Source organism: Molothrus aeneus, unplaced genomic scaffold (genome assembly GCF_037042795.1).
Source record: "Molothrus aeneus isolate 106 unplaced genomic scaffold, BPBGC_Maene_1.0 scaffold_35, whole genome shotgun sequence".
Classification (NCBI taxonomy): Eukaryota; Metazoa; Chordata; class Aves; order Passeriformes; family Icteridae; genus Molothrus; species Molothrus aeneus.
The window spans coordinates 3,808,061-3,832,564 of NW_027099016.1; the positions used below are offsets into that span (position 1 = coordinate 3,808,061).

Consider the following 24,504-nt stretch of genomic DNA (forward strand, 5'->3'; position numbering starts at 1 on the left):
AAATGAACATTAGCTATTTCACAAATATCTCTGAGTTATTATTGTCAGTTAGTTACAAAAAAAAAAAGCATTAGTTATTATTTCACAACTACAGCTACTTCTGCAAAAGTTAACATTCTAATGCACAACACATGGCATCCACTTGAATATTTTGCAAAAGCCAAAACTATAATGTATGTTTTTCACACTGTCCACAAACTCAAATATCATCCATAAATGATGTTCTGAGGATATGAGCTACACAGGGGCCAGGCATTGGCCACAAAAAGCTGACAAATTATACTATAGCAACAGCAGTGAAAAGTGATTACAAACTGTACTCTATCAAAATTGTTGTGATTAAGGATATTTTGCAGAAGTCAATACATAGTAGCAAAAGCCAACACTACCTAGTTATTTATAACAAACCCAGGGCAGGTTTTTCCCTTGCATGGAGCACCTGGGCCTTCCCCAGGCCCCTTCTGCCCTCCTGCAGAGCCGGTGGCATTTTCCAGCACACACAGTTTGTAACCAAGAGCCGGGTGCAGCCGAGAAGGCTCCAAGCGCCTCCTTCCAGGCTGACTCTGCAGGTGCCGAGGCTGCTCTGGGCTCTGCCAGGGCTCTGCTGGGGCTCAGCTCTGGGCCAGGCTGGGCCCGCTCTCCCCTCACATTGCTCCGGGCAGCTGAGTCACGGCGGGAGAGGGAAGGGACACGTCAGGGGAGTTGAGGTTTAAGAGAGTTTGCATTCAAAAAACTGCCATAACAAACAGGCTGTGCTAACTACCATAACTAACTAGCAGTGCTAACTACGATAACTAACTACTAGTGCTAACTACCATAACTAACTAGTTGTCCTAACTACTGTAACTGAAAGCTGTCCTCAAGTGCTTCATCTCCTCTGCTGCTCCCTCAGTTGCTTTGCTGCAGTGATCAGAGGGGTCAGGCTGGAGAGAGGCTTGGCTGATGATAAAAATGGGTGCTGTCCAAAGGATAAAAAGGAAAGAAATGAACTGTTACTTTCCAGAATCAAGTTCCTCACAGGCTCTGTTGCAACAGGACAAAGGGAAATGGTTTGAAACTCAGGAGAGGGAAGCAGGCTCAGATTAGATCTAAGGAAGAATTTTTTAACCAGGAGAGTGGGGAAGCACTGACAGGAGGTGCCCAGAGATGTGGGAGGTGCCTCCTCCCTGGTGAAGCCCCTAAAACAGTTACTTTCAAGAGATGATGGGTTAAAACATAGAATATAAAGCAGTTATAGGAAATATGGGTTAAAGCATAGAATATAAAACAGTTATAGGAAATATTCAATGTTAGGAAACCACATAGAGCAATAAATTGGGTAAGGTATGGAACACAATGACAGGGAAGAGATAAGGACAGACAGTGATAAGTTCAGTGCATTTCAGAGCCAAGAAGAACTGCTGGGTAAAGCACGTTTAGGGCCAACATGTCAAATTGACCCTGAGACCCACCCTTGCCAAGGCCTGGAGACTAAGCCAACTACACCGGGAATTGACCAAATTTGGGGAGAGGTTCAAAAGTTTAAAGAGGAAGACTCCTCGAAGCTGATGAAGGCCGACCGGAACGACCCCTGAGAAGATCCTCAAAAGAGAAGTCCCCGCCCACGCTCCGCCTACACCACTCCCCATATGTATATGCATGAATATGATGTAATCCCAAACCTAAAACTGTATAAGAAGGTACGCTTTTGCTGTAAGGATTTAGAAATCCCATTTAGGATTTCTCCGACGTCGTAATAAAATACCTCCTGCTTATTTGACTGAGTCTCTTAAGCAGTAATTTCTCGCCTTTTGGGGCAAAAATTGGCATCACTGGAAACATCCAAGCTCAGGTCAGGCAGGGCTCTGAGGCCCCTGAGCTGCTTGAAGATGTCCCTGCTCGCTGTGGGGCACCAGGTCCAGATGAGCTCGAAAGGAGCCTGCCAGGCCACAGCAGGCGAGGATTCTGCTTGCTCTGCGCGTGGAACGCAGCGAGACTGGAGACTATCGGAGGGGGCCCCACAAGAAAACCCCTCCCTGGCGCTGCTGCTTCCCCTGCAGCCCTTGGCTCTCACCTGCAGCAGCTCCTGGGCAGCCCAGCGCCGCTCCTCGTCCGGCTCCAGGCTGCACTCGAGGAAGTCCCGCAGCAGAGCCGACAGGCGCCGGGGCTCCTGCAGCTGCGGGGTCCCGTTCTGCCGGACCAGAGCGCGAGCCTGCAGGGAAAGCAAACTCAGCGCTCTGCCAGCTTCCTTCACACCCACACGGGCTCACATCCACCCCGGGGCCTCAGCCCCAGCTCCAGGGGCACTTTCCTCCCTGCCAGAGATGCTGCTCAGAGCTCATTTTGCTATGCCAACCAAAAAACCCAAACCCTGGGGCTGCCACAGCCACTGCAACATCCAAATGATCTCGCCTTGAGAGCCAGTTTCATTGGCTGCTTTGTTAGTAGGAACCTCCATCAGAAATAGCCCATTTTGCTTCTCCAGATATGGACACCAGCTTTACAGGCCATCTTCCAGAGTCACTGTGGTCTGCTTGTGTTATTTCAGAGCATTCTTCCATCAAATGCATCTCTGCAGTGCCACTGACACTCAAGTAAATGCATTCCTGATGCCCCATCCCAGAAACTGCCAGGCAAGAAACAGGAGGTTTGTGATGCTGAAAGCTCAGGCCTGGTGACATGGAGAAAGTAGCTTGGACTAGGAAAGAAATGTGTTGGACTATGGGGATGTTAAACAATCATCTTCATGTTTTCAACAAGTTTCCCAGTGAGAAGAATCAGGGGGAGATCATCTTGCAAAACCTCTTTTAGAAACTCCTGCAGAAAACTTGTTGGGTTTGGGGGCGGAATGTGGAGTTGGTGTGGGGTTTTCTTGCAAGATAACATTAGACCTGATGCACTTGCTTCACATTTTCAGATCATCCTCACAGCCAGAAGAGCTGCAACAACGTAAATCCCAAAGCAAATTGTTGCTGGAGATTGCAGAATATTCGTCTGTGTTGAGGCTGGAGTCCCATGGGAATTCCCTTCCCATGTGCAGAAACCTCCAGCTGCTGCTCCCAGTGCAGGATCCCTCTGTGCTCACAGCCTCTGCAGCCCCTGGAGAATTTGCCTCTTACCATGGCTGCCGTTTCCCTGAAGTAAGGAGGTTCTCCTTCCACCATCTCGATGGTCACAATGCCGAAGGACCAGATGTCCACCTTGGGGCCATAAGGAGATCTGGTCACAACTTCTGGGGCCATCCAGTGAGCAGTGCCCACCATGGAGCTGCGCTGGTCCTGCTCAGGGCTGAGCTGAGCGCAGAGGCCAAAATCAGCTGAGGACAGAAACAAACCCTGTCAAAGGCAGCTGCAATGAGGAAACCAAGCACAAAGATTCCCCACGCTCAGTCTGAGAGTGCAGTAGTGAAGTCAGCTGGAAAAGTCCTCAGTGCTGTAGCCAAGGAAAGATGGAACTGGGCCCTTCAAGAAACCCTCAGCTTTCCTGCAGTGGCTTTTACTGATTCCCTTGGAGCTTTAGATTCCCACTGCTGCCCCTCTGGAAGGGCCATGGCCAGAGCAAAGGCACTGCTGGCCCCCTGCTCCTCTCCTGAGCTCTCTGCAGGGGCAGCCGCTCTCAGCTGGCAGCAGGGGCCGGGCAGTGCCCCCAGCAGCCCTTGTGGGGCTCTGGCCCTCCCTGGGAAGCAGCCCCAGCCCCGCAGCCCGGGAGCGCCGTGCCTGGCCAGGAACACCCACCCAGCCTGACAGAGCCGTCCATGCCCAGGAGGATGTTGGAGCTCTTCAGATCCCTGTGGATCACACGGTTGGAATGGAGGAAATCCAGGCCCTGCAGACACTGAGAGAGAACAAGAAACACAAGGGCAAAAACCAATGGCCAGAATATATCACACCAGAAAGGACAGCTCAGAATTCTGCCAGCAGCAGCTTTGCTGTGACAGGCCAGGAGTGCAGTGCACACAAGCTCCAGGCAAAGGGCTCAAGGCAAAGCTGAGAACAGCAAATCAAATCCAAAGCACACAGAGAGCACCACAACAGCAGGAGAGAGAACAAGAACAGAGTAGAAGTGCAGTGATGCTGGCAGGCCATTCCCTGCAGAGGCTCTTTCTTCTCCAGCTCATGAAAACAACACAGAAACAAAGCCCTGAGCATGGAGCCACTCCTGTTCTCACGCCCTGTTTGGAAGGACCATCGTGTCCCAGCCATGGGAGTGACAAGCAGGATCCCTCACCTCCCGACTGACAGCTGCCGTCTCTCCTTCAGCCATGCGCGTCTGTCTCACAACGTCCTGCAAAGTTCCTCCATCCATGTATTCCATCACCAGCCAGAGATCTCCATCAACAAGGAAGCTGGAAGAGGAAAACAATGGCATGGAGATGAATGTGCAGAGCTCAATTCCCCCATGGAAAAGCCTGGAGTGGAGCTTTGTTTCCAGGTCACTTGTCAGTGAGGACAGAATCAGATGGAGAGACATTCCTGCCAGGCTGCACAGCCCTTGGAATCTGCACAGTCTAAAGGGGAAGGAGACACCTGCGAGAAAGGAGAGGCCTTAGATGGCAGCAGGGGAAAAATGCAGTTTAGCAACAGCCCAGATCAATGTGGAATCACAACACTTGGCCCCAGCTGGTTCAGCTTCTGAACTCATCAGTTCCACCATTCCCTCCAGAACAAGGCAACACAACCGCCAGGGTTATCCAGGGGAGGAGGCCGAGCAGCACTTGGGACAAAAGCAGTCAGAAAGCCTTTCAGAAAGTCCCTTCAGAAACAGGCAAGGCCAGTGAAAAATGGGCAAATGAGGCATTTCTGGAAACAAGAACCTGATCTTCCTGGCAACTGTAGCAATGGAAAAGGGCTGGGAAGAAGAAGCCAAGGGAAATAATTTCTGCTGTGGTTTATCAGCACTTGTTGGGAGACAAAGCAGACGGGGTCAACTTGAAGGAAAACCCAAAGCAAAGCAACAAAAGCACATGGAGGGATGAACTGCCAGGCTGTTGGTTTGGGAAGATGTGGCTGGGTCAGGCATTTTCAAACCAGGCTACAGACTCCGGATGCCAGGAAAGGTTAACGCAGGGCCCGGGCACGGGATCAGAGCTGAAGCACTCACCTGTCCAAAGAGTTGACAATGTTGGGGTTCTTCTTGTCCTTCAGGAGCAGGATCTCATTCACAGCTCGTTCCCTGTCCTGCCCTCTGAGACTCATTTTCTTGATGGCCACCTGAAGGGACATTGCAGCCTTTAACTGGAGGAGTCTGTGGCAGGAGGCCACAGCAAACACAGAGCGAGTCTTTGTGGAGCGACGGAGCCAGGCTGTGCCAAACTGCCTTGGGATGGGACACCAGAGCTCAGCAAGGGCCATTCCCACAGCCCATTGCTCTGCCAGCTGGGGGCTGCTTACATGACACATGGCCAGAGACATTTGGCCTTGCAAGCTCTGCAAAAATGGTCCCTCAGCTGTCAGCCTCAAAGCTCTAACAACATTCTCTGCACCTACAGTCTTCTCAAATGGCCTCAACACTCTCATTATTATTATTCAAACCCATTTTGCAAGCAGGAGGTAATTCTGGTTCTGTGAAAACAGCAAAAGAGCCAGGAACCCTTTAACAATTCTATGGGATTTGGTCATGATTTCAAATCCAGCTGCTCTGTTTGGGATTGCACAACAAAGCAGACACACACACCCATTGCTCAGGTGATCCCTGTCACAGGCTGTCACTGACACCAGACCAAACACATCTGCAGGCTTTAGGAGAGAGCTTTGCTCTGGACATCCATCTCCTCATTTCTCTCCCTCTCTCTCTGTGCACAGCTGAAGTAGGACTAAAACCCCAAACTGAGCCCAAGCAGGATCTCTCCCTAATTAGGCCTTGAGGTATCCTTTGAAAATGAAAGGCAGGATGGAAATAATATTGTTATAGTTTAGCTAATAAGAGCTAAATAATGTCCCTGTCTGAGGCTGGGATGAAGATCAATTGGGCCTCAGTCTCCAGCAGCTGATGCATTCACACTTTTAAATATGAAGGCCAAGCCAGCGTGTCCTGCTCTGACAGACACCGCTGCCCTCCTTGCATTCCTTTGGCGCTTCAGAAGGACCAAGTCTGTCCCAGCTGTGCTCTGCAGGCTGACACTGCTCTGCCTTCAGAGGAGCAGCCTGGGCAGGAAAGCTCTGCTGGCCCCCAAAGCTGCAGCCACAGCTCCCAGCAGAGGGGAAAGCCCTGGAGAGCTGCCAGGCGTGCTGGGCGTGTTGGCACTGACCTCTCCTCCAGTGGCCCTGTCGAGTCCTTTATAAACGGCTCCAAAAGCCCTGAAGACAAAACAGCAGAGAAGAAAGAAGCAGCGCTTCAGGCCCTGGCAGTGAAAGCCAGCCCAGACAGGAGATCTCTGCTGCCTGCAGCGTTCACAAACACCTGGGTGCATCGACCCTTCCAACAACAGCACAGCAGCCACCAGCCCTCTGCCATGCAAGGTGTGCAAGAGAAAACTGAGACCCAACATGAAGGAACTGGGCTGGAGCAAATCCCAATGTCCACCCTGAATTGCTTTAGTTGAAAACCTGAGGTGAGAAATGGGTGTCGAAAGAACTGGCAAAGAATGCATTTCATCCTTTTCCATTTCTGCCTAAGACCTGCAGGTTCCACAAGGGCCCTGCCATCAGTCAGGTGATGCTTTTTCCCCCAAGTGCATCAGCTCTGTGTCTGTTACTGAATGGATGGGGTCTGCTACCTGTGCTAGAATAGAGCACTTATTAGTTCATCTCTGGTTTCTGTTTCTAAACCATTAGGTTGATAATCCTGACCAGTGGATATTTTTTGAAGGAAAATATTTGAAAGAAATCTTCTTGAGAACTGTTTTCTGACAGTCACCAGATGGTGAGTTGCTCTTTTAAGCAATCCAGTTCCAGGGACAGAAGATCTTCCAGGTCGTGCTCCTTGCTGCAGGCAGGACACTGCCAGCCTCAGGGGCCTTTGACGGCGCCTTCTGACCACAGTTATCAATTCTGATCAGGACTGAGAGACAGCAGGATGGTAGCCAGTGTCTGAAGGTGCTTGGAGCTCTCCTGACTTCTCACTTGATCCTGCACCAGCACAACACCCGGCCCTGCTTGTGCAGCAGTAGCTGCCGTGCACTTACCCTTGGCCAATCTGCTCCACTTCCAGGTATTTCTCGGCAGGCTCCGCCTCGCTCACGGCGTTCCCTGAAAGAAACCAGGTGGAAGAAGCTCCCTCCCAGAGTGAGACCCCGCCTTGCAGCAGAGCCAGAAGCAGCCCCACTCCCTGAGCCGTGAGCCCCTTGGTGTCAGCTGGGGAAGGACAATCAATGGCTCGGTGACATTCAGCTGCAGAGCAACACTGGGTGCAGCTGATGCCGAGACACACACACAGCACCTGCTGGGGCACCCAGGAACAGAGCAGACGTACTCAGCTGCATCAGGCACCACTCCCCTCTCCCCTCTGGCTGCCCGGCTGTGCTGCTGTCAGAATGTTCAGCCCAGGATCCCACAGCGGAGGGAGGTTCATTGTCCTCTTCCCAAGCAGAGGGAGCTTCTCCATCCTCTTCCCAAAATGCTGCAGCTTCTCCATCCTCTTCCCAAAATTCTGCAGGTTCGCCATCATCTTTCCAAGCCAGGGGATGTTTGCTGTCCACTTCCCATGCTGGGAGATGTTCACTCTCCTCTTCCCAAACCACAGGATGTGCTCCATCCTCATCCCACGCTGGGAGATGTCCTCCATCCTCACCCCACAACGGGAGATCTCCTCCATCCTCATCCCACTCCGTGGGAGCTTGGCCACTCTGGTCCCACACCAGGGGACATCCACCGTCCTCGTCCCAGGCCGGGAGATGTCCCCTGTCCTTGTCCCACCCCGCGGGAGCCTCGCCGTTGCATTCCCACCCCGCGGGATGTTCGCCCTCGTCTCCCAGAGCAGCGGGAAGTTCACTGCTGTCTTCCTCCTTGTTGACCTCCTCTTTGGAAGCAGAGGGAGCCCCAGGAGGTGCTGGTGCTGCTTTTGTGCCCTGTGGACAGACGGCAGTGTGAGGGACGGGAAGTTCTATCTCAGTTATCACCTTATTTATCCTCAGCTGCACATCCAGCTGCACTAAGCAGAAATGGGGTTTGGAGCTGTTCCAACTAACAATGGGCTGAAGTTGACATTGCCACTTACTGTTGGGAATTCGATATTCCACCATGGCTAAAGCCAGCAAGCAATCCTCTGCCTTCAAAACCAGACCTGCAGCTCTTCAAAATCTCTTCAGCAGAAAAGGAGAAATCTGCCAGAGATCCCTTTGCTGCTGCTGCTGCAAAGACACTGACAGGAACTTTCCTTCAGCCTCCCAGGCTGGCACTTGGCTGCCACATGCCGAGATCACAACTTGCTGCACAATTCCAAACACCAAAGGTTCCTTTCCCACTCACCAAAGGAGGAGCTACTCGGAATCCAGACATGAGGTGCCCTGCAATGGGAGAGGGAACATGAACGAGATGCTGTTAGGAGAAAAACTGCCAGTGGTGGGAAATGCCACGGAGCAAGGCAACCCTGAGAGAGCATTTTGCTCTCACAGCATCCCTCCAGGAGCCACAGTCCCTTCCACAGCAAGCAAGAGAACAGCACAAAATACTGGGCTGGGTCAGTTCTTGGCTGGAGCAGCAAAGGGAGGGAGTTCCAGGCTCTGCTGGCACAGACTCCCTGCTTGAGGGAACAGAATCCCCCAGGGCTCATTGCAGATGCTGTGCACGCCCCGCTGGCTGCAGACACCCCCTTTTTCAGCTGCAGCTGCTGGCAGGAGCTCTCCCAAAGCAATGGTGTCTTCATGGCCATTTGGTTCCAAAGTCAACTCAGCTCCAGAGGAAGAACAGAAAGCACACAGCAAGCCCAAAGCCACAGATGCTGCACCGAGGGAAAACCTCGACTTACGTGCCAAGTGGGTTAAAAAATACCCCGAATAAGCCACAGAGTACAGAGTGCAAACTGCAGCAGCCACGTGCTGGATCATTTTGGCTGCGCTGCACACGCCTGCAGCCTGTAGCCCTGCAAGCACAGAAGGACAGGGCTGGGCTGGCTGCTGAGAATGCCTCGGGCAGGAGGATCCTCCGGCAGCGAGCCCAGAGCCACTCTGGGCACTGAGGCCTCCGTGTCCCACAGCAACGGGAACACCACGGCGACGTGGCGCTGTTCCTGTGACATCCCAGCAGCAGCTCACGCAGAAACCGCCTGGAAGGTTCTCCTGTGTCACAAAGGAGCACAAAGAACCCTCCCAGGGCACAGCCATGGCCCAAAGGATGAAAGAGGAACTGGGAAAATGCAGCAAACAAGGACACCCCATAGCCCAGCCTGAACACTGAGGAGGAACAAGGACAGGACCAAAGCAAAGGAAATGTGACCTTTAGTCACTGATAGTTCTGACTAAAAGCAGCAAGCCTTGTTCCATCTGGGATCTTTGTTCTAGTTCTAAAAACAAGCAAGGGTCTCCACTCTAAATACACAGAAGGCAGGAACTGGGGAGGAGGTGGGATTAGGAAGGAGGAGGAGGAGGAGGGAGAGAGGAAAAGGGGGAGCAGGAAGAGGAGGAGCAGGAGCAGGAACAGGAGGAACAGGAGGTTCCAGTGCCCCCTGTGGCCGCAGCCGCGGGACCATCGCCCCCACCTCGTCCTGCAGGTGAGCGGGGAGGGGGAGCTCGTCCCAAATCTATCGGGGGGTCCCCAAGAGGGTTTTTTATTGGGGTGTGTTTGGAGCTCGCAGATTGTGGAATTGACCTCAAATATCATCTGGTGTCTCTGGGAGGTTTTGTTTTCTCTGTGTGTGTAGGTTTGTATCTTGCAGGACCCCGAAGCTGAGCCCCTTGGGGAATCTTTGGGGGCTCACGTGGCCATTGCCCAGTATGGGCAGGGGAGGACATTGGTCCTGGGGACCCCCGGGAGAGCAGAGGAGGGGAACCCCAGGGACCCCCAGAGTGGGGAGAGCAGAGGGGGGAGATCTCAGAGCTGGGGGACCCCGGCAGACTAGAAAGGGGGGGAGCCTGGAGAGGAGGGACCCCTGGGATCCCTGGGATCTCAAAGCAGAGCATCAGGAGAGAAGGGCCCCCATGGACCCCCAAAAGCCCCTGGATCATCCCTGAGCAGGACGCCGGAGAATGGAGAACCCCTGGAGGCATTGGACCCCCATGATCCCAAGGAAAGGAAACCTCTGGAACCCCGAAAGTGGAGAGATCAGCAATAGAGAACTCCTGGGAGAGTTTTTTTGGGCTGAATCTTGATCTGTGGAGATTTTCATGGACACGAGACTCCTGCTGAGTTCTAGAGATGGGCCTGGCCAGGAGGGGCCTCTACTCCAAGGCGCTCCCACCTTGGTTTCCCCCAAACCAGGGACCCTCGGTTCCATTTTCTGTCCCTGTGCGGCTGCGGGGGCAGGGACAGAGCGGCTCTGGGGGTGCCTGGCATCGGGCAGGCGTCACCGCTCGCCACGGGCACCGCTGAGATCCCGCGCCCCTGGGCTCCCACCGGCCCAGAGCCCCAAGGATCCCCCTCCCCAAAAAACCCCCAGCCCGGGGCTGCAGCGTCCCGGAAAGGCCTCAGCCAATGGCAGCGCAGGCAGGAGGCGTTTCAGCCAATGAGATCTCGGGGCGTTGTATTGCGTCATCGGTTGCCGGGCAGAGCCCGTGGCCGATCGCTGCCCCAAAGTGGCGGCAGCCAATGAGAGCGCGCGGCGCTGCCGAGCCCGCCCTGCTCCGGACTGGTGCTGCCAGCGCAGCGCGGCTGCTTTGGGGCTGCTGCTCCCTGCCCGGCCCCGGCCATGGGGCGAGGGGCGGCAGCTGGGGCCCTACTGGTGGCACTGGTGGTGCTGGGAGCCCCCCCGGCTGCGGGCGCGGAGCTCTCGGGTGAGCGGGGGGCGGGAGGCGCTGGGACAGGGGGGGAGAAGGGGGAAAAGGGGGCGAAGGGGGGAGCCCGGAATGGAGGGGGAGGAGGAGGGGACCCCCCAGAGGGAGAGCGGGAGGGGCTGAGGGATGGGGGGAGGGGAGGGAGGGGTGGGAGATGGTGGGGAAGGGGAGAAAAGGGGAGAGAGGGACCCCAAAACCGAGCGGGAGGGGGCTGGGGATTGGGGGATTCGTGGGAAAATGGGGAAATGGGACACCAAAAGTGATTTGGGAACGGCCGGAGGTGGGAGGGGAGAGGATGTGGAAGGGGAAATGGAGGAAGGGCGGCAAAGAGGAAGCGGCCGCGCGGGCAGGAGGGTCCCGTGGCGGCCGTGGGGCACAGAGGGTGCGGAGTAGGGATCCGGGGTGGGCCCCGGAGCTCTGGAGGTGTTGCTGGGACGCTGGGGGGACATCCCTGAGCTGTGTGCTGCACTCACAGGGGTGTTCCAGTGGATGCATAAGGCCGATTGTCTCTTCATTAACGGCACGGAGAAGGTGAGGTTGGTGGTGAGGTTCATCTACAACCGGGAGCAGTTCCTGATGTTCGACAGCGACGTGGGGCACTTTGTGGGGTTCACCCCCTTAGGGGAGAAGAATGCCAAGATGTGGAACAGCGACCCAGCTATAATGGAGTTCATGCGGGCTCACGTGGACAGGTGCCGGCACAACTACGAGATTGTTGCCTCGATCACCGTGGAGCGCCGAGGTGAGCGCGGGGCAGAGCGTGTCCCTTCGGGCCCTGCCCTGCCAATGGGCCTGGAGCCCCTCAAAACCTCCCTGGGAATCGCCCCAGAGCCCTCAGCCCTCTTTGTGCCCATCACCGGGTCCTCCTGTCCTTTCCCAGTCCATCCTAGTCCCTCCCAGTACCCCCCGCGCGTCCATGTCAGCGACGCGTAAAGCTGACGCTTTTCAGCCAATCAGATCGTGTCTCTTTGATGACTCATCCGTTGCCAGGCAGACCCGCAGCGCCCAGTGCTCCGCGCTGGGCTCGGCCTCGCAGTGCCGTGCTCTTCATTCCCAGTTCCTCCCAGTGCCACCAAAATCCCTCTCAGTGCCATCCCAGTCCCTCCCAGACCATTCCCAGTCGCTCCCATTGTGTTCGCAGTCCCTCCCAGTCCTTCTCAGTCCCACCCACCTCCTCCAAGTCGATTCCCAGTCTGTTCCCAGTTCACCCTCAGAACTCTACCCTCTCTCCCAGTGCCCCCCCATTCCCTCCTATCTCTCTCAGAATCACCCAAGTCCCTCCCAGTCCATTCCCCGTCCCTCCCCAGCCCAGCCCAGCCCTCCCCTCTCTCTCCCAATGCCCCCCAGCTGATCCTAGTGTGTCTCCGCTCTCTCTCTCCCCCAGTGCCCCCCAGCGTGTCCATCTCGCTGGTGCCCCCCTCGAGCTCCCAGCCGGGCCCCGGCCGCCTGCTCTGCTCCATGATGGATTTCTACCCTGCTGCCATCCAGGTGAGGTGGTTCCAGGGCCAGCAGGAGCTCTCGGAGCACGTGGTGGCCACCGACGTGGTCCCCAACGGGGACTGGACCTACCAGCTGCTGGTGCTGCTGGAAACCCCGCCCCGGCGCGGGCTCACCTACAGCTGCCAGGTGGAGCACGTCAGCCTGGAGCAGCCCCTGAGCCGGCACTGGGATACGGGGGAGGCCCTGGGGGCGCTGGCAGAGCCACTGGGCTATGCTGGGAGCCACTGGGAGGGAGCTGGAGAGAGCCGGGCTGGGACTGGGAGAGGGTCTGGGGGCTGGGCAAGGGCTGGGAAGGGGTTTGGGGGATGCTGGGGAGGGTGGGATGGGGTTGGGGGGTCCTGGTGGGTACTGGGAGGGAGTTTGGGGGCGCTGGATGTGACTGTGAGGGATCGCAGTGAGCCCAGAGGGGCTGGAAGGAGATCGGCGATGGCAAAGCGGGGCTCGCCATGAGCTCGGTTGTGCTGGGCACAGACTGAGAGGGCTCTGGCTGAGTCCTGCTGGTGCTGCCAAAGGACTGCGAGAGGCTTTGGGGCTCCTGGGGCGCTGGGGGGCAACTGGGAGGGGGCTGTGGGATCCTCAGAGGGACGGGAGGGGCTTTGGTGGCTCCTGGCCAGGACAAAAAGGGATCGGGGGGAGGTTTCAGGGGCTCCTGGCTGGGCTGGGGGCCACAGAGAGGGCGCTGGGAGGGGCTGGGGGTGTCCGTGAGAGGTTTTGGGGGTGCTGAGCCCTGCGGACTCCCCAGAGATGCCGCCGGACGCCGCCCGCAGCAAGATGCTGACGTGCATCGGGGGCTTCGTCTTGGGCTTCGTCTTCCTGGCGCTGGGGCTCGGCTTCTACGTGCGCAAGAAGGTCAGGGCGGGTGCCGGGGGTGGCGTCCCGGCCGTGGCGGAGCGTGTGCGCTCCCGCCGGGGCCCCCAGCCCGGTGTCACCCCCTTTTCTCTGCCCACAGAGCTCCTGAGCCGGCGGCGGCCGCAGCCCCTCCCCGTGGGCTCGGGCCCGGCCGGGACCCCCCGCTCCGTCCCCGCTCCGCTGATTTTGGGGGGGTCCCGTGTCCCCCCAGCCCCGCTGGCGCTCTGCCCCCGCCCAGTGCCTGCTCCCAGTGCTCCCAATAAAGCTTCCCAGTTGGCCCCGGGGCCGTTTATTGGGGGGCGATGCGGAGGAGTTTGGGGGAGGCGGGGGGAGCGATGGGACGGATTTGGGCAAAGGGAGGGGGAAAAAGGTTGGGGGCTGGGCGAGGAGAGGCGGGAGGAAGAGGAGGGGGAGATGAGGAGAGGAGCAGAAACCAGAGAAGCAACGGAGATCCTCCGGCCTTCACCGAGGTGTCCACGCGGGGAGCCAGGAAGATGTGGAGCCCCCAGCCAGGTGTGTTCCCAACGCGGGGGGCTCTGACCCTGGGGGTCACCCGGGATTATCCAGCGTGGATCCTCCAACGGGGGCCGGACCTGGAGCGGGGCACGGAGCTCTTCCCGCACCGGGGCACGGCGGGATCCACGGGCATCGACCCCTCCCTCATCAAAGGACAGCTTTCAGTTACAGTAGTTAGGACAACTAGTTAGTTATGGTAGTTAGCACTGGTAGTTAGTTATGGTAGTTAGCACTGCTAGTTAGTTATGGTAGTTAGGACAGCCTGTTTGTTATGGCAGTTTTTGGAATAAAAACTCTCTCAAACCTCAACTCCCCTGATGTGTCCCTTCCCTCTCCCGCTGTGACTCAGCTGCCCGGAGCAATGTGAGGGGAGAGCAGGCCTAGCCTGGCCCAGAGCTGAGCCCCAGCAGAGCCCTGGCAGAGCTCAGAGCAGCCTCGGCACCTGCAGAGTCAGCCTGGAAGGCTCCCTCTCCTCCTGCCTTTTCCGTTTCCCTTCTCCCTGTCTCTTCCTCTCCTTGTCCTTCCTCCCCCAGGCACTGAGCTGTGGACAGAGACCAGGGAGAACAAATCCCTGCCACAGAACCTCGTGGAAAAGGCCATTTGGAACGGCTCCACGGCGCAGGAATCCAATGGGGAGGAAAAGCCCCAGAGATCCCACAGGAGGAGGGCCTGCAAACCCAGCCTGGGGAGCTGTGAGGAGGTAAAACCCTCCCTGTGCCGGCAAGGATGTTGGGAATGTGAGAAGATCTTCAGGCAGTGCTCAGCCTGTTCCTGACGCCTCCAAAGACGGCGGTACCAGATGCCGAGATCCATGGGAATTGCAGAGATCCCCCTGCAGATCCATGGGAATTGCAGAGATCCCCCTGCAGATCCATGAGGATGCAGAGATCCCCCTGCAGATCCATGGGGCTGCAGAGATCCCCCTGCAGATCCATGGGGATGCAGAGATCCCCCTGCAGGCCCCGGAGCAGCCACGCTGGAGCACGGGGATGCCTCAGAGGAGGCTGTGCCCCCGTGGCCAGAGGGGCCCCGCTGGAGCAGCCTGTCCTGGCAGGACTGACCCCGGGGCACAGTGACCCACGCTGCAGCACTTGGAGGGGGGCTGTGCCCCGTGGGATGGACTCAGCTTGGAGAAGTTCCTGGAGAAGTCTCCGGTGGGAGAGAGCCCAGGGTGCAGCAGGGGAACGACTCCTGTCCCTGAGCAGAGGGAGAAGCCCCGGGGCATGAAGTGAGCACGGCCCCATTCCCTGTCTCCAGCACCGGGGTAGGAGGTGCAGCTGGAAGGAGGGAGGCGTGGGGGAAAGCTGGATTTAAGGCTCTTCACTTACTTCTCATTATCCTGCTCTGAGGTTTTGGGGTTTTCTGCCATAAATCCCTACCCTCCCCCACTCATCTACAGGAATTTGGGCAGTTTTCCAATTTTTGGGGAAATCAAAGCGATGCACTGAAGCTCCTAATTAGGGGATAGGAGAAGTGAGGCTCCAGGGCTTCCCGCTGAGCCAGAGCCACCGGAGCCGCAGTGCCGGGAAAGCCGTGGCGGGATGTGCGGAGAAGTTTGTTTGTGTTTTCAGCTCAATCCCCCTCGGGCCTGGGCCCGTTCCAGGGCTGTTCCTCATCTCCGGCTCTGCCCTCACGCAGCCCGGGGAACCCTGAGAGCGCGGGGCGAGGCTGTGCCGTGTGCAGAGCCCGCCCCCGACTGCGATTGGGCCACGGTGCCGTCAGTCGCGGTTCTGGCGCGCTGATTGGTGGGAGCGGGGCGGGGCAGGGCCCCAGTGGCGGCCTGAGGGCGGCCGTGGCTCGGCGGCGGTGCCATTGGTGGAACGTCTGTGCGGGCCCGGGAGCGGCGGCGGCGGCCGGAGCGCGGTGAGGCGGCGGCGGAGCTGGGAGGCGGCGGCAGCGCAGGTGGGAGCCGCGCTGGGTTGTGCGGGGGCTCGGGGCTCGCTGCGGGCCTCGGGGGCGGCAGGGGGCTCAGGCGGGTTCGTTGTGCCGTGTCCGGCGCGTGTTGCCGCTGGCGTGAAGGCGCTGCGGGAGCGGCTGCCCGCGGTCTCCTTGCCGCCGCTGCCTCGGCAGGAGCCGCTGCCGGAGCAGCGCTGGCTCGGCCCGGTTGCTGTGGCCGGGACAGAGGCGGCTGCCCCGTGCCCGGGGCTGTGCGGGGAAATTGACGTGGCCGGAGGTTTCTGTGCCCAGAGGAGACAGAGGAGTCCTGTACAAGTGACTTTATTGCTGAGCAGAGGGAGAGGCCGTGGGGCATTTGCCGTGCGCTCTCTGCCATTGTTGTAGTTCGCAGCCTCCTTTTTATCCTCATTTTCCCGGCCTCATCTCCCTCTCCTTTTGCCCACTGGCTGAGGTACTTGGAAGGTTCAGACTTCCCGATCCGCCAACTGCATGTCCTCGTTAATGTGCATTCCCACTTTTGTAGAACAGCCGATATTCACGACTCTGTTAAGTCTTTGTTGTTCTCGAAGTTCAGGAATTTAGCGGGACTTTCTGTGAGCAGCAGTCCATGTTAATTAGTAACAATTATTGAAGCTTGTGGTTTCGCCCGTTACTTCCTGATCTACAAGTCCCTGGCCCCTCGCTCAGCTGCTGAATGAGCTGCACTCTCAAGGTGTGGAGCATGGTAAAAAGGTGAGAGTTGCTGTAGCACATCAGAGGAGAAACAGCATTCGTTTAACCCATGGACTGCCAGGGAGCCACAAAACCATGTCGCACTCCCATCCTTTTCACGTTCGGACCAATACATGAGCTGCTTTCTTGTTTCGGTTGTTGTTTTTTTTTCACCACTTTTCCTTTGTCATCTATTTGCCAACAGCAGTTTGAGTCATTTAATTTTCCACAAACTCCTCTTTTTTCTACTAACAGATGATCTGATCCCATCCCATGGTGACATGTTGTGTTCCTCATTTCAGTGGATTGCTCAGCAGGAAGGTCAGGAGCTGGAGCTGTCTGGTTGGTTATTCCAAGGGCAGCTTGTAATCTAATGATGCCATTGAAATGAGAAATGGGTTCTGTGGCTCCTGATATGAAGTAGTTTGGGTTCCCAGGGGCCGGTGCGCGGTGTTGTAGGATTTGTTCTGCTGGCCTTTCATCTTTTCCCCATTTTCGTCCGCTCTCTCCAGCTAGGGCTGCATCAATTGACTGTTTTTCTCTAATTAAATCATCAAATACTTGGATTCCCAACTGATTTCCCTGATTTTTTTGTAGCAAAAAGTCCCCAGTGCCCTAATATACCCTGTATATAACACAGACAGGGACAGCACATGTTGGAGTGGCAGAGGGATGATTCCCCCCCATTTATTTATAGTGAAGTTTTCCCAACATTCTCCATTTGCTGTTTCCCTTTGCAGCTTCACCCGTTTCTGTTGCAGGGTCAGATATCCTCACCCTGGGCTCTGCCTTGAGCTGTGCAAATTCCATCAGGGCAAGCAGGCAGAGCTTGGGGTGAGGGGCAGAGGGAATCAGCCCAATTCCTGCCCCAGGCAAGAGACCCAGGTACATTGTCCAGGCTTTGCCCAGCAGTGTTCATTTGCATTTCTAAAGCTCCTCTGCAGGCTGCCTGGAATGAAGCTTCTCTTCCAGGGCAGCCACCTCGTGAGTCACATGTGCCCCCCCCCCAGAATCTGTTTTTTTTTGCAAAAAGTATCAACTATTTACGAGTTAAAAGTATTATGGTAATGCTCTTCAATTTTGCAAAATGCAGTGTTAAAAACGCCAATCACTTGTTTTTAAAATTTTTAAAAGTTTAATAGTAATAAAATGGTTATAAAAATAGTAATACAATTAGAGTAATAATAATTTGGACAAACTGAATTAGGACAATATGAGACAATAAATACAAAGTGTTACGGATGTCCGGGCACCTTTTTCTGGGCAGCACGAGCCCGAAAAAGGACACCCATTAACAAAGGATTAACCCTAAAAACAATAGCATGTTGCATATTCATACACTTCATACATGATGCATAAATTCCATTCAAATACAGGATTCTGTCTGGTCATCCTCAGCTTCTTCCTCCAAATCCTAATAGCGCCTTCGAGCTGGGAAGAAGTTGGTTTCTTCTGATAAGAGGGCAATAAATTCTTCTCTGAAAGATTTAGGTGTCCTGTGGCTACTATGGCGCTGTGAGTCCTTTCTTTTTAAAAAAGTATCCTACATAGCATCGTTTCTATTTAAACAATTTTTTTAACCTAAAACTATATTTAACACAGTACTTAAGAAAACTAATACAGCATTACTTTCTAAAACAACACATATAATATTCATTTTAATATTTGTGAAAAGCCAATCATAAAATACATGCATTTTTCACATGCAGCATAAAGGCGAACATGGAAGAACCCAGACCAAAAACTGATTCTAACAATTCTGTCCCAAACCCACCTGAAAATATAAAGTGTGAGTTTTATGAAAAATTTTTCTCACGTTGGAATTTTGTCACTGAAGCTGCAGGGAAAACAAAAACTCTCCAAGAATCTCTTTAGTGTTAGAGAGTCAAGGCATTGCTTGCTTCTGGCCAGGATGTGCAACAGAAATAATTTCTTTCACAAATACCCTGGCTGTGCAGAGAAAATCATTCCATGCCATGTGAGTTTTACTGGATTTTTCCTAAACTTTATACCGTCTGAACCAATCTAAATCCCCTGCTTTAATGTTCATTGCTTCCATGTTGTGTAGGTTTTTAGTATTTGGTTTCCTGTTGGACCCGGATTTCTTCCCCTCTGCTGTGAATTGGGTCCACCCTCCTGGATTTCCTTCTCAGCCTTTTCCAGACCAAGTGTCTCCAGCTGTGCCGGGGGCAGTGTCTGGGGTAGCTGTTGGTTGCTGTTTGCTGCAGGGCGTTGATGTTTTGTTGCTGGTCGTTATCTCTGTGGGTGTCTTTTGGGCTATTCCCAGTCTGTTGAGATGTTGAACTCATCTCCATTGAGTGGTGTAACACCCCTTAAATAAAACCTTTAAAATTCCTTTCCCCAAGGCAAAGACAAACCAAGCCTGAGCAGAGAAAGAAGTTTTAAAAGAACCAAAATGGGTACATTTTGCAGCAATGCGGTCCCAGTCAGCCCAGAGTGTGGGTGTGAGTGAGCCCCAGAGTGGAATTGTGCCGTGGTGCTCCCCAGCAGCTGTGGCAGTGCAGGCCCAGCCAGCGCTGAAGCTGCAGCAGTGGCAGCAAGGCTTGGCCGCAGTGGCTGGAGGTGCCAGAGGAGGGTGGCCAGGATTTCCGAGGGTTTGAGCAGAGGATCTGTGGGCAGGCCCAGGGGCTTGGCCCGCTGTGGAGCCCTGGCTGCTGCTGCGTTGCCTTCAGGGCAGGCTCAGTGGGGGCTCCCATGGTCCTGCTGCAGGCGGGAAGTGCAAATCTCCGGGGCTTCAGAGCCCCTGAGGCCAGGCTGAGGGGTCCCCCCGTGTTCAGCTGTGCTGGCGGCTGTTTCTGGCCTCAGGGACACTTGGCATGGGCCCCTTGGCCACCAGTGGTGCTGCTTTGCACTCCTTAGGCAGGAGCTGATGTCCTGGCTGGGTGTTGGCAACAGCAAAGTCCCAGGGCAGGCTCTGTGCCAGCCCAGCTTCCTGTGGGAGAATCTACCTTGATCTCTGATCCAGTGCTTGCTGAAGCAGTCAGAATTGCTTTTGCCCCCCTGTTAGGTGCCATGGTGTCAGCAGAAGATATTGATGCCTTCCTGCCCAGGGCATTTCAATGCCAGGCTCTTACAAGCACCCACAGCTCCTTGGGTTGAGCTGAGCATTGGGCGGTGACCTGTGCTTTGTCTGATTCCCCTTCCTTAATAACAGCCTGTCTTGTAGCTCTTTTCCCTTCTGCTGCCCTTGCAGAGCCATCCACAAACACATTTTGTCCCTCAGGCCAGGGAATGTCCCATCAATCTCTCCCAGCCTGGGTTGGGAGCTCTGTCCCTTGAGTGCAGTCCTGGGTTCCTTGCCAGCCCCTCTCCAGGCTGTTCAAACAGGAGGCTGGGTTAAACTCTTGCCCTGTCCTCAGTTCTAAATCCTCCTGTGCCATTGAACAAGTTTCATACTGTAATAACCGAGCCCTGCACATCCATTTAGAGGCTTTTTTGGTTGTCAAAGCTTTAACTTGCTGCCAGACTTAAACTCTAGGAGATCCTCCTGTTGTCATCAGTTTTCAGCCTGAGCTCCCATGAAAGCTGTGGCTGCAGAATTCTGCAGACAATGAGGCTGCTCTCTGGCCACTGGGTTAAACATTTTAGCACAAGAATTCCTTTGGCAAGACCCTGTTTAACATCCACCTATAATTCAAATTCTTTTACCCTGTCTGGAAGGGCCAGGGCAGCCGCCTCAGTTAATCTTCATTTTAACACTTGAAAATTCTGTGTTTCCTCCTCCTGTCCATACATCCAGTTTGTTGACTGGCAGGATAGGAGTGTTACAGGGAGACACCCCTGGCTCCAAAAGCCCTGCCTTCTACAGGGACTCAATACCAGGCTGTGAGCCCTTCCTTCTCTCCCCTGGAACAGGGTATTGCTTGTCCTGGTTGCTTTGAAGTAATTTGTAGAGGCTCCATATCTAATTTTCCCTATTTTCCTGTGGCTGCCCACACTTCTCGGTTCACTTCAGCATAGGCCTGGCCAGACATTTGACACAGAGGTACAACAGAACTGGCCTCTGTATCACCTTTTATAATATTAATTTGTGTTCCATGTTTAGCCCTCAAATTCCTTCCCAGTAAATCATGATAACAATTAGGAGCAAATAAAACTTCATGGATTTCCAATCCATCTCCCAGATCTACTAATAGTGGTTGAATAAAACCATGCATCTTTCCCACTTATCCCCTCACTAATCAAACAAATCTTTTGCATTTTTCCCCCTTAGGTCTAAGCTTCAGAGTGCATTGAGAGGCTCCTGTGTCCATCAGGAGAGGCCTCCTCTCAATGCAGACCGAGCTGAATGTTCTCAAGGGCTCCAGTGTGGAGGGTCCCTGGTGTGATGGGAGCTGTGACAGCCCTGCCAATCCATGTCCATCAAGGGGTGGACTTGCTGGTCCTGAGGGTGCTGCTGTCTGTGCTTGCAGTGTCCTTGTGCCCTGCAGCTGGAGCCCTGATTCCTTGCCAGGGGCTGTTTGGGTGGGCTGTCCCCTGCCGAGGAGGGCAATGCCTCTGCCGGGTGCTTGTGGCCGAGCCCGTGCCCTGGGTGCTGGGGCCCCCTTGGGCCCTGGGGCTGATCCCTCAGGGGCTGTAGGAACTCTGCCCTGGCCTTTGCCTTCAGCTTGGCCTTTTGCTGCTCCCTTCTTGCATTCACCTGCTGTGCCTTGGTGCCCAAGTGCTGCAGGGCCTTCTTCTGCCCCTCCTGCAGCCCCCCTCAGTGCCTGTGGGTGCTTGTCTTGCTTTACAAGACAGGTGTCTGCTTGGGAAGGCAGAAAAAGCCTCTCTTGGAATGGAGAATGCAAACCCTCTCCCTCCTAATTTTTATAATAGTGAAATCAAGGGGCTCTCAGGCAAAGCTATGGGAATAGGAATAGCAGTTCTTTTCTAGTGTGTATAATAAAGCAAACAAAGAACACCAGCTCCGGCAGTGACAACAAACAGAGCCCGGAGCCAGTCCCGGCCTTTCGGCTGCGGCGCTTTCCCCTTGGGTGCAGTTCCGGGCACGGCCGGCGGGGGCGCTGGTGGCTCCGGCGGGGCAGGGCAGCGCATCCCTGCCATGGGAACCTCTCTTAACGGAAATAGAGCAATCCCTTCATCTAACTCTTTCACTTTTTTACCTTCTGTAGCCTTTCTCCCGTGTTTTGGGAAAGAATTTGGAGAGGGCTGTCTTTTAGCTGAGCTCCTAGTGTTTCAATAAGGTGCTTCCTGTAGAGAGAGAGAGAGAGTTTCCCTGAACAGCCGGAGCTGTGGTTACCAAGGGGATGTAACTCAGAGCAGGAGTGGGGTCAGGGGAGGATATCCCACCGAGGCTCGGTGGGAGTGTGGGCAGGGTCTGCTGCCGGAATCGCCAGAGGGGGATCTTCCCGTGGAGACCGAGCCGGAGCGTGGGCAGCCCCCACATGGCTTATGGCGGCTGATCCGGCAGCTCCCGGCAGAGAAAAGGCAGGTGGGAGACCCCGGCAGCAGCAGCGGCGGTACCCAGCGCAGCTGGCACGGGCAGGGCAGCCGGGGATGGGATGGCTGGGACCCGCCCTCGGTGCGGTCGGCGCGGTGACCTCGGCCCACGCGGCAGGACAGAGCAACCCCATCTTCCCCAGCATGGCCGGCAGAGCGGCCGCGGGCCGGGCAGTGGGAGCAGGGCACACAAATTCACCGCCAGCGCCGGGGCAGGTGGAGCTGCCCTGGGCAGTGAGCCCGCACCTGGGATGGAAACCGGGGCAGGCGGAGCTGACGCGGGCAGCGAGCCGGGACCCGGGACAGGCGCCTCGGCCGCGAACGGAGGGGGCAAGAGCTGCAAAGGATCCCACTCTCTTTCTGATTTTTCCTCTTGTTCCCCTCCCTTTCATTTCCCCTTTTTCTTTTCCTGTTTTTTCTCGGGTGTTTCTGAAACTTCGAAGATTTTTATTCTCCTAAAATCTCCTGTCTAACCTATGGCATATTCTCTTTCTTCTAGATTAAATGGGGTTTTTTTACAAATAAATCCAGAGCCTAACAAATCTAAACTTCTGCTTGGATACTTTGCAATGGTCGACGAGCTAACTCATGACCTCCTAATGTTGTTTTTCTCATCACCTTTTCATTTATCCTTTGGCAATTTAAGCATCTTTCAGTAACTTGCTTTGCTCCTCCAAAAATTCCAGTGCACCCATAGTTCCTTAAAAAATGATCACACAAAGCTTGATTACCCCAGTGGGTTTTCTGATGCATGTCTTCTAATATTTTCCTAGTAAGCACATTTTATTAAGTAATTGTCTTCCATCAAGAAGTTTCCATTTCCTTGATTTATCTTGTTCACTTCCAGTCTTGTTTAATTCTTTTTTCTCATCTTCCGTAACCTTTGGAATTTGCAGTTTTTCCTTGTTTGGAGTTAATATTAACATAACTCTTTCAGCTCCATTTTCTGCTGCATCCTTAGCTTTGTGATGTGCCCCCAGTTTGCCCAGTTTGCCTCTCCTTTGGCCCGGGCCGGGTTCCCCCCGCCCGCAGCGGCTGGGAGCAGCGGAGAGCCCCGCGCTGCCCATGCCGACCTGTCCCGGCTCCATCGCCGCTCCTGCCGCGGGCTGCGAGGGCTGCGGGAACGGGGCACCGAGGGTGTGGCTGCTGCTGGGGGAGGAGGAGGAGGCAGGGAAGGGCAGGGATGGAAGAGGAGAAGGAGGTGGAGATAAGACAGAAGGAGGAGGAGAGGGGAATGGAGGAGGAGGAGCAGGAGGAAGAGGAGGGACCAAGGCGGATGGAGGCTGAGCTGAGGGAGCCAGGCCGTCGATCCCTGCCTGAATTCGCAGCCCCCACCTGTGGGATCATCGCCCCCCCCATGGCTCCGGTGAGCGGGGAGGGGGAGCTCGGCCCGGATATCCCGGGGGGGTCCCTGGGTTGGGGTTTTTGGGGGATGTTTGGAGAATGAAGAAGTCCAAGGCTGAGCGGAAAAGGCCCCTTGGGGGGACATCGGGGGGTGGCGGTGGCGGCTGCCGGCAGAGGCAGCCTGGAGGAGCAGAGCCCTGTGTGCCCCAGGAGCCCAAAGTGGGGAGCCCAGAGAGGGGGGAGCGCCGCCATTGGCGGGAGCCTCAAGAGCCTGGAGAGGGCAGGGGGGACTCCTTGGAGCCGCTGCAGCCCAGAGCAGAGAATGAGGGGAGAAGGGAGCCCGGGAGCCCAAACAGCCCCGGCATCCCGAAATGGGGAGAGCGAAGCGGGGGGAGCTTTTGGCATTGCTGGGACTGCCAGCAGCCTGGGCAGGGCGGGCACCGAGGAGAAGGGGGACCCCCAATCCAAGCGTGACCCCAGCAGCTGGGACGGGGGGGACCCCAGAACTCGAGAGGAGAGGGACCAGAGACGGGGAACTCCTGGGAGGCTTTTTCAGGGCTGAATCTTGGTGTTTGGGAGGTTTTTCTGGAGCCCAGATGGCCGCTGACTTGTAGAGATGGAGTCGGGCAGAGGGACCTTCAAACTCAATGTGTTCATCCCTTGTTTTCCCCAAACCAGGATTTTCCATTGCCAACTCCTGGGAGGCTGTGAGGAAGAGGAAGATGCCCTGGGACACTGAGGCAGGTGAGGAGGAAGTCAGTGTCTCTGGAATGCTTAAAATCAGAGGGTTTTGGGAAAGCTGCAAAAGACAAGCCTCAGAGACAGTAGAACTGATTAGAGCTTTGCTGCAGGTTTGGTTAGTAGAAAAATTCTATAAGAATTAGAAAGTAGGGAGAAATAGAACAATGGTCTGTGCATTAACACTTATCTAGAATAACTCCCTAACCTGCAGAAAAGTATATCTAGCAGGATGTTAGGAAGTTCCAAGCTTAATAATGGAGCTCTGTGCGTTGTGTTTTAAGGCTTACAAGCAGGTATTGTATTTGAAATAAGGGAGCATTGTTTTAACCGTGAATGTGCTTATAGTGCTTGGATAGAACTACTGTCAGTATGCCTTTGCTTTGCGTGATTGGTCAAAAACCTTTTAAAGTAAGTTTGAACATGAAGTTCTTTGTCTGCTACCTGTGATGTGAGCTACTGGCATCTTCCCATTGTCATAACCAAGTAATGAGACAGATGCTGGGAAATAAAACAGCTCAGGACACTTTCCTAGCAGTCCCGTCCTGTTTGTGATTTGTGCACAGCCCCGAGCTGGCGATGAGTGCCCCTTTCCCCTCTGTGCTGCTCCATCTCCCAGCCCAGCAGGGCCCCCGGCTGCAGCTCAG

At 55.1% G+C, this 24,504-nt stretch overlaps 2 protein-coding genes and 1 pseudogene across 2 annotated transcripts; 2 read left to right on the forward strand and 1 right to left on the reverse strand.

The window, feature by feature from the left end:
• LOC136570611 (uncharacterized) overlaps positions 1–24,504 on the forward strand; it is a 708,931-nt pseudogene that overhangs the window by 683,327 nt on the left and 1,100 nt on the right.
• LOC136570579 (serine/threonine-protein kinase PAK 3-like) lies at positions 869–8,962 on the reverse strand. Its single transcript, XM_066571044.1, has 10 exons — positions 8,884–8,962; positions 8,385–8,422; positions 7,708–7,984; positions 7,103–7,166; positions 5,080–5,223; positions 4,207–4,324; positions 3,714–3,813; positions 3,099–3,295; positions 2,054–2,191; positions 869–958 (listed from the first exon to the last, which is right to left on the reverse strand). The coding sequence occupies exons 1-10, from the start codon at positions 8,960–8,962 to the stop codon at positions 869–871; spliced, it is 1,245 nt and encodes a 414-aa protein (XP_066427141.1).
• On the forward strand, positions 10,708–13,301 carry LOC136570580 (class II histocompatibility antigen, B-L beta chain-like). The gene is made up of 5 exons (XM_066571045.1): positions 10,708–10,843; positions 11,319–11,585; positions 12,228–12,513; positions 13,081–13,192; positions 13,293–13,301. Exons 1-5 carry the CDS (start codon positions 10,759–10,761, stop codon positions 13,299–13,301), a joined length of 759 nt encoding a protein of 252 aa, XP_066427142.1. The 5' UTR covers positions 10,708–10,758.

Bases quoted from the DNA above. Each gene is read 5' to 3' on its own strand.
- LOC136570579 (XM_066571044.1), bottom strand. From the start codon at position 8,962: ATGATCCAGCACGTGGCTGCTGCAGTTTGCACTCTGTACTCTGTGGCT. The intron at 5,224-7,102 runs GTAAGTGCACGG...CTCCTGCCACAG, and splicing joins GTGGAGCAGATTGGCCAAGG to ACTCCTCCAGTTAAAGGCTG. The intron at 2,192-3,098 runs GTAAGAGGCAAA...CTTTCCCTGCAG, and splicing joins TCAGGGAAACGGCAGCCATG to GCTCGCGCTCTGGTCCGGCA.
- LOC136570580 (XM_066571045.1), top strand. From the start codon at position 10,759: ATGGGGCGAGGGGCGGCAGCTGGGGCCCTACTGGTGGCACTGGTGGTG. The intron at 10,844-11,318 runs GTGAGCGGGGGG...CTGCACTCACAG, and splicing joins TGCGGGCGCGGAGCTCTCGG to GGGTGTTCCAGTGGATGCAT. The intron at 12,514-13,080 runs TACGGGGGAGGC...CCCTGCGGACTC, and splicing joins CCCCTGAGCCGGCACTGGGA to CCCAGAGATGCCGCCGGACG.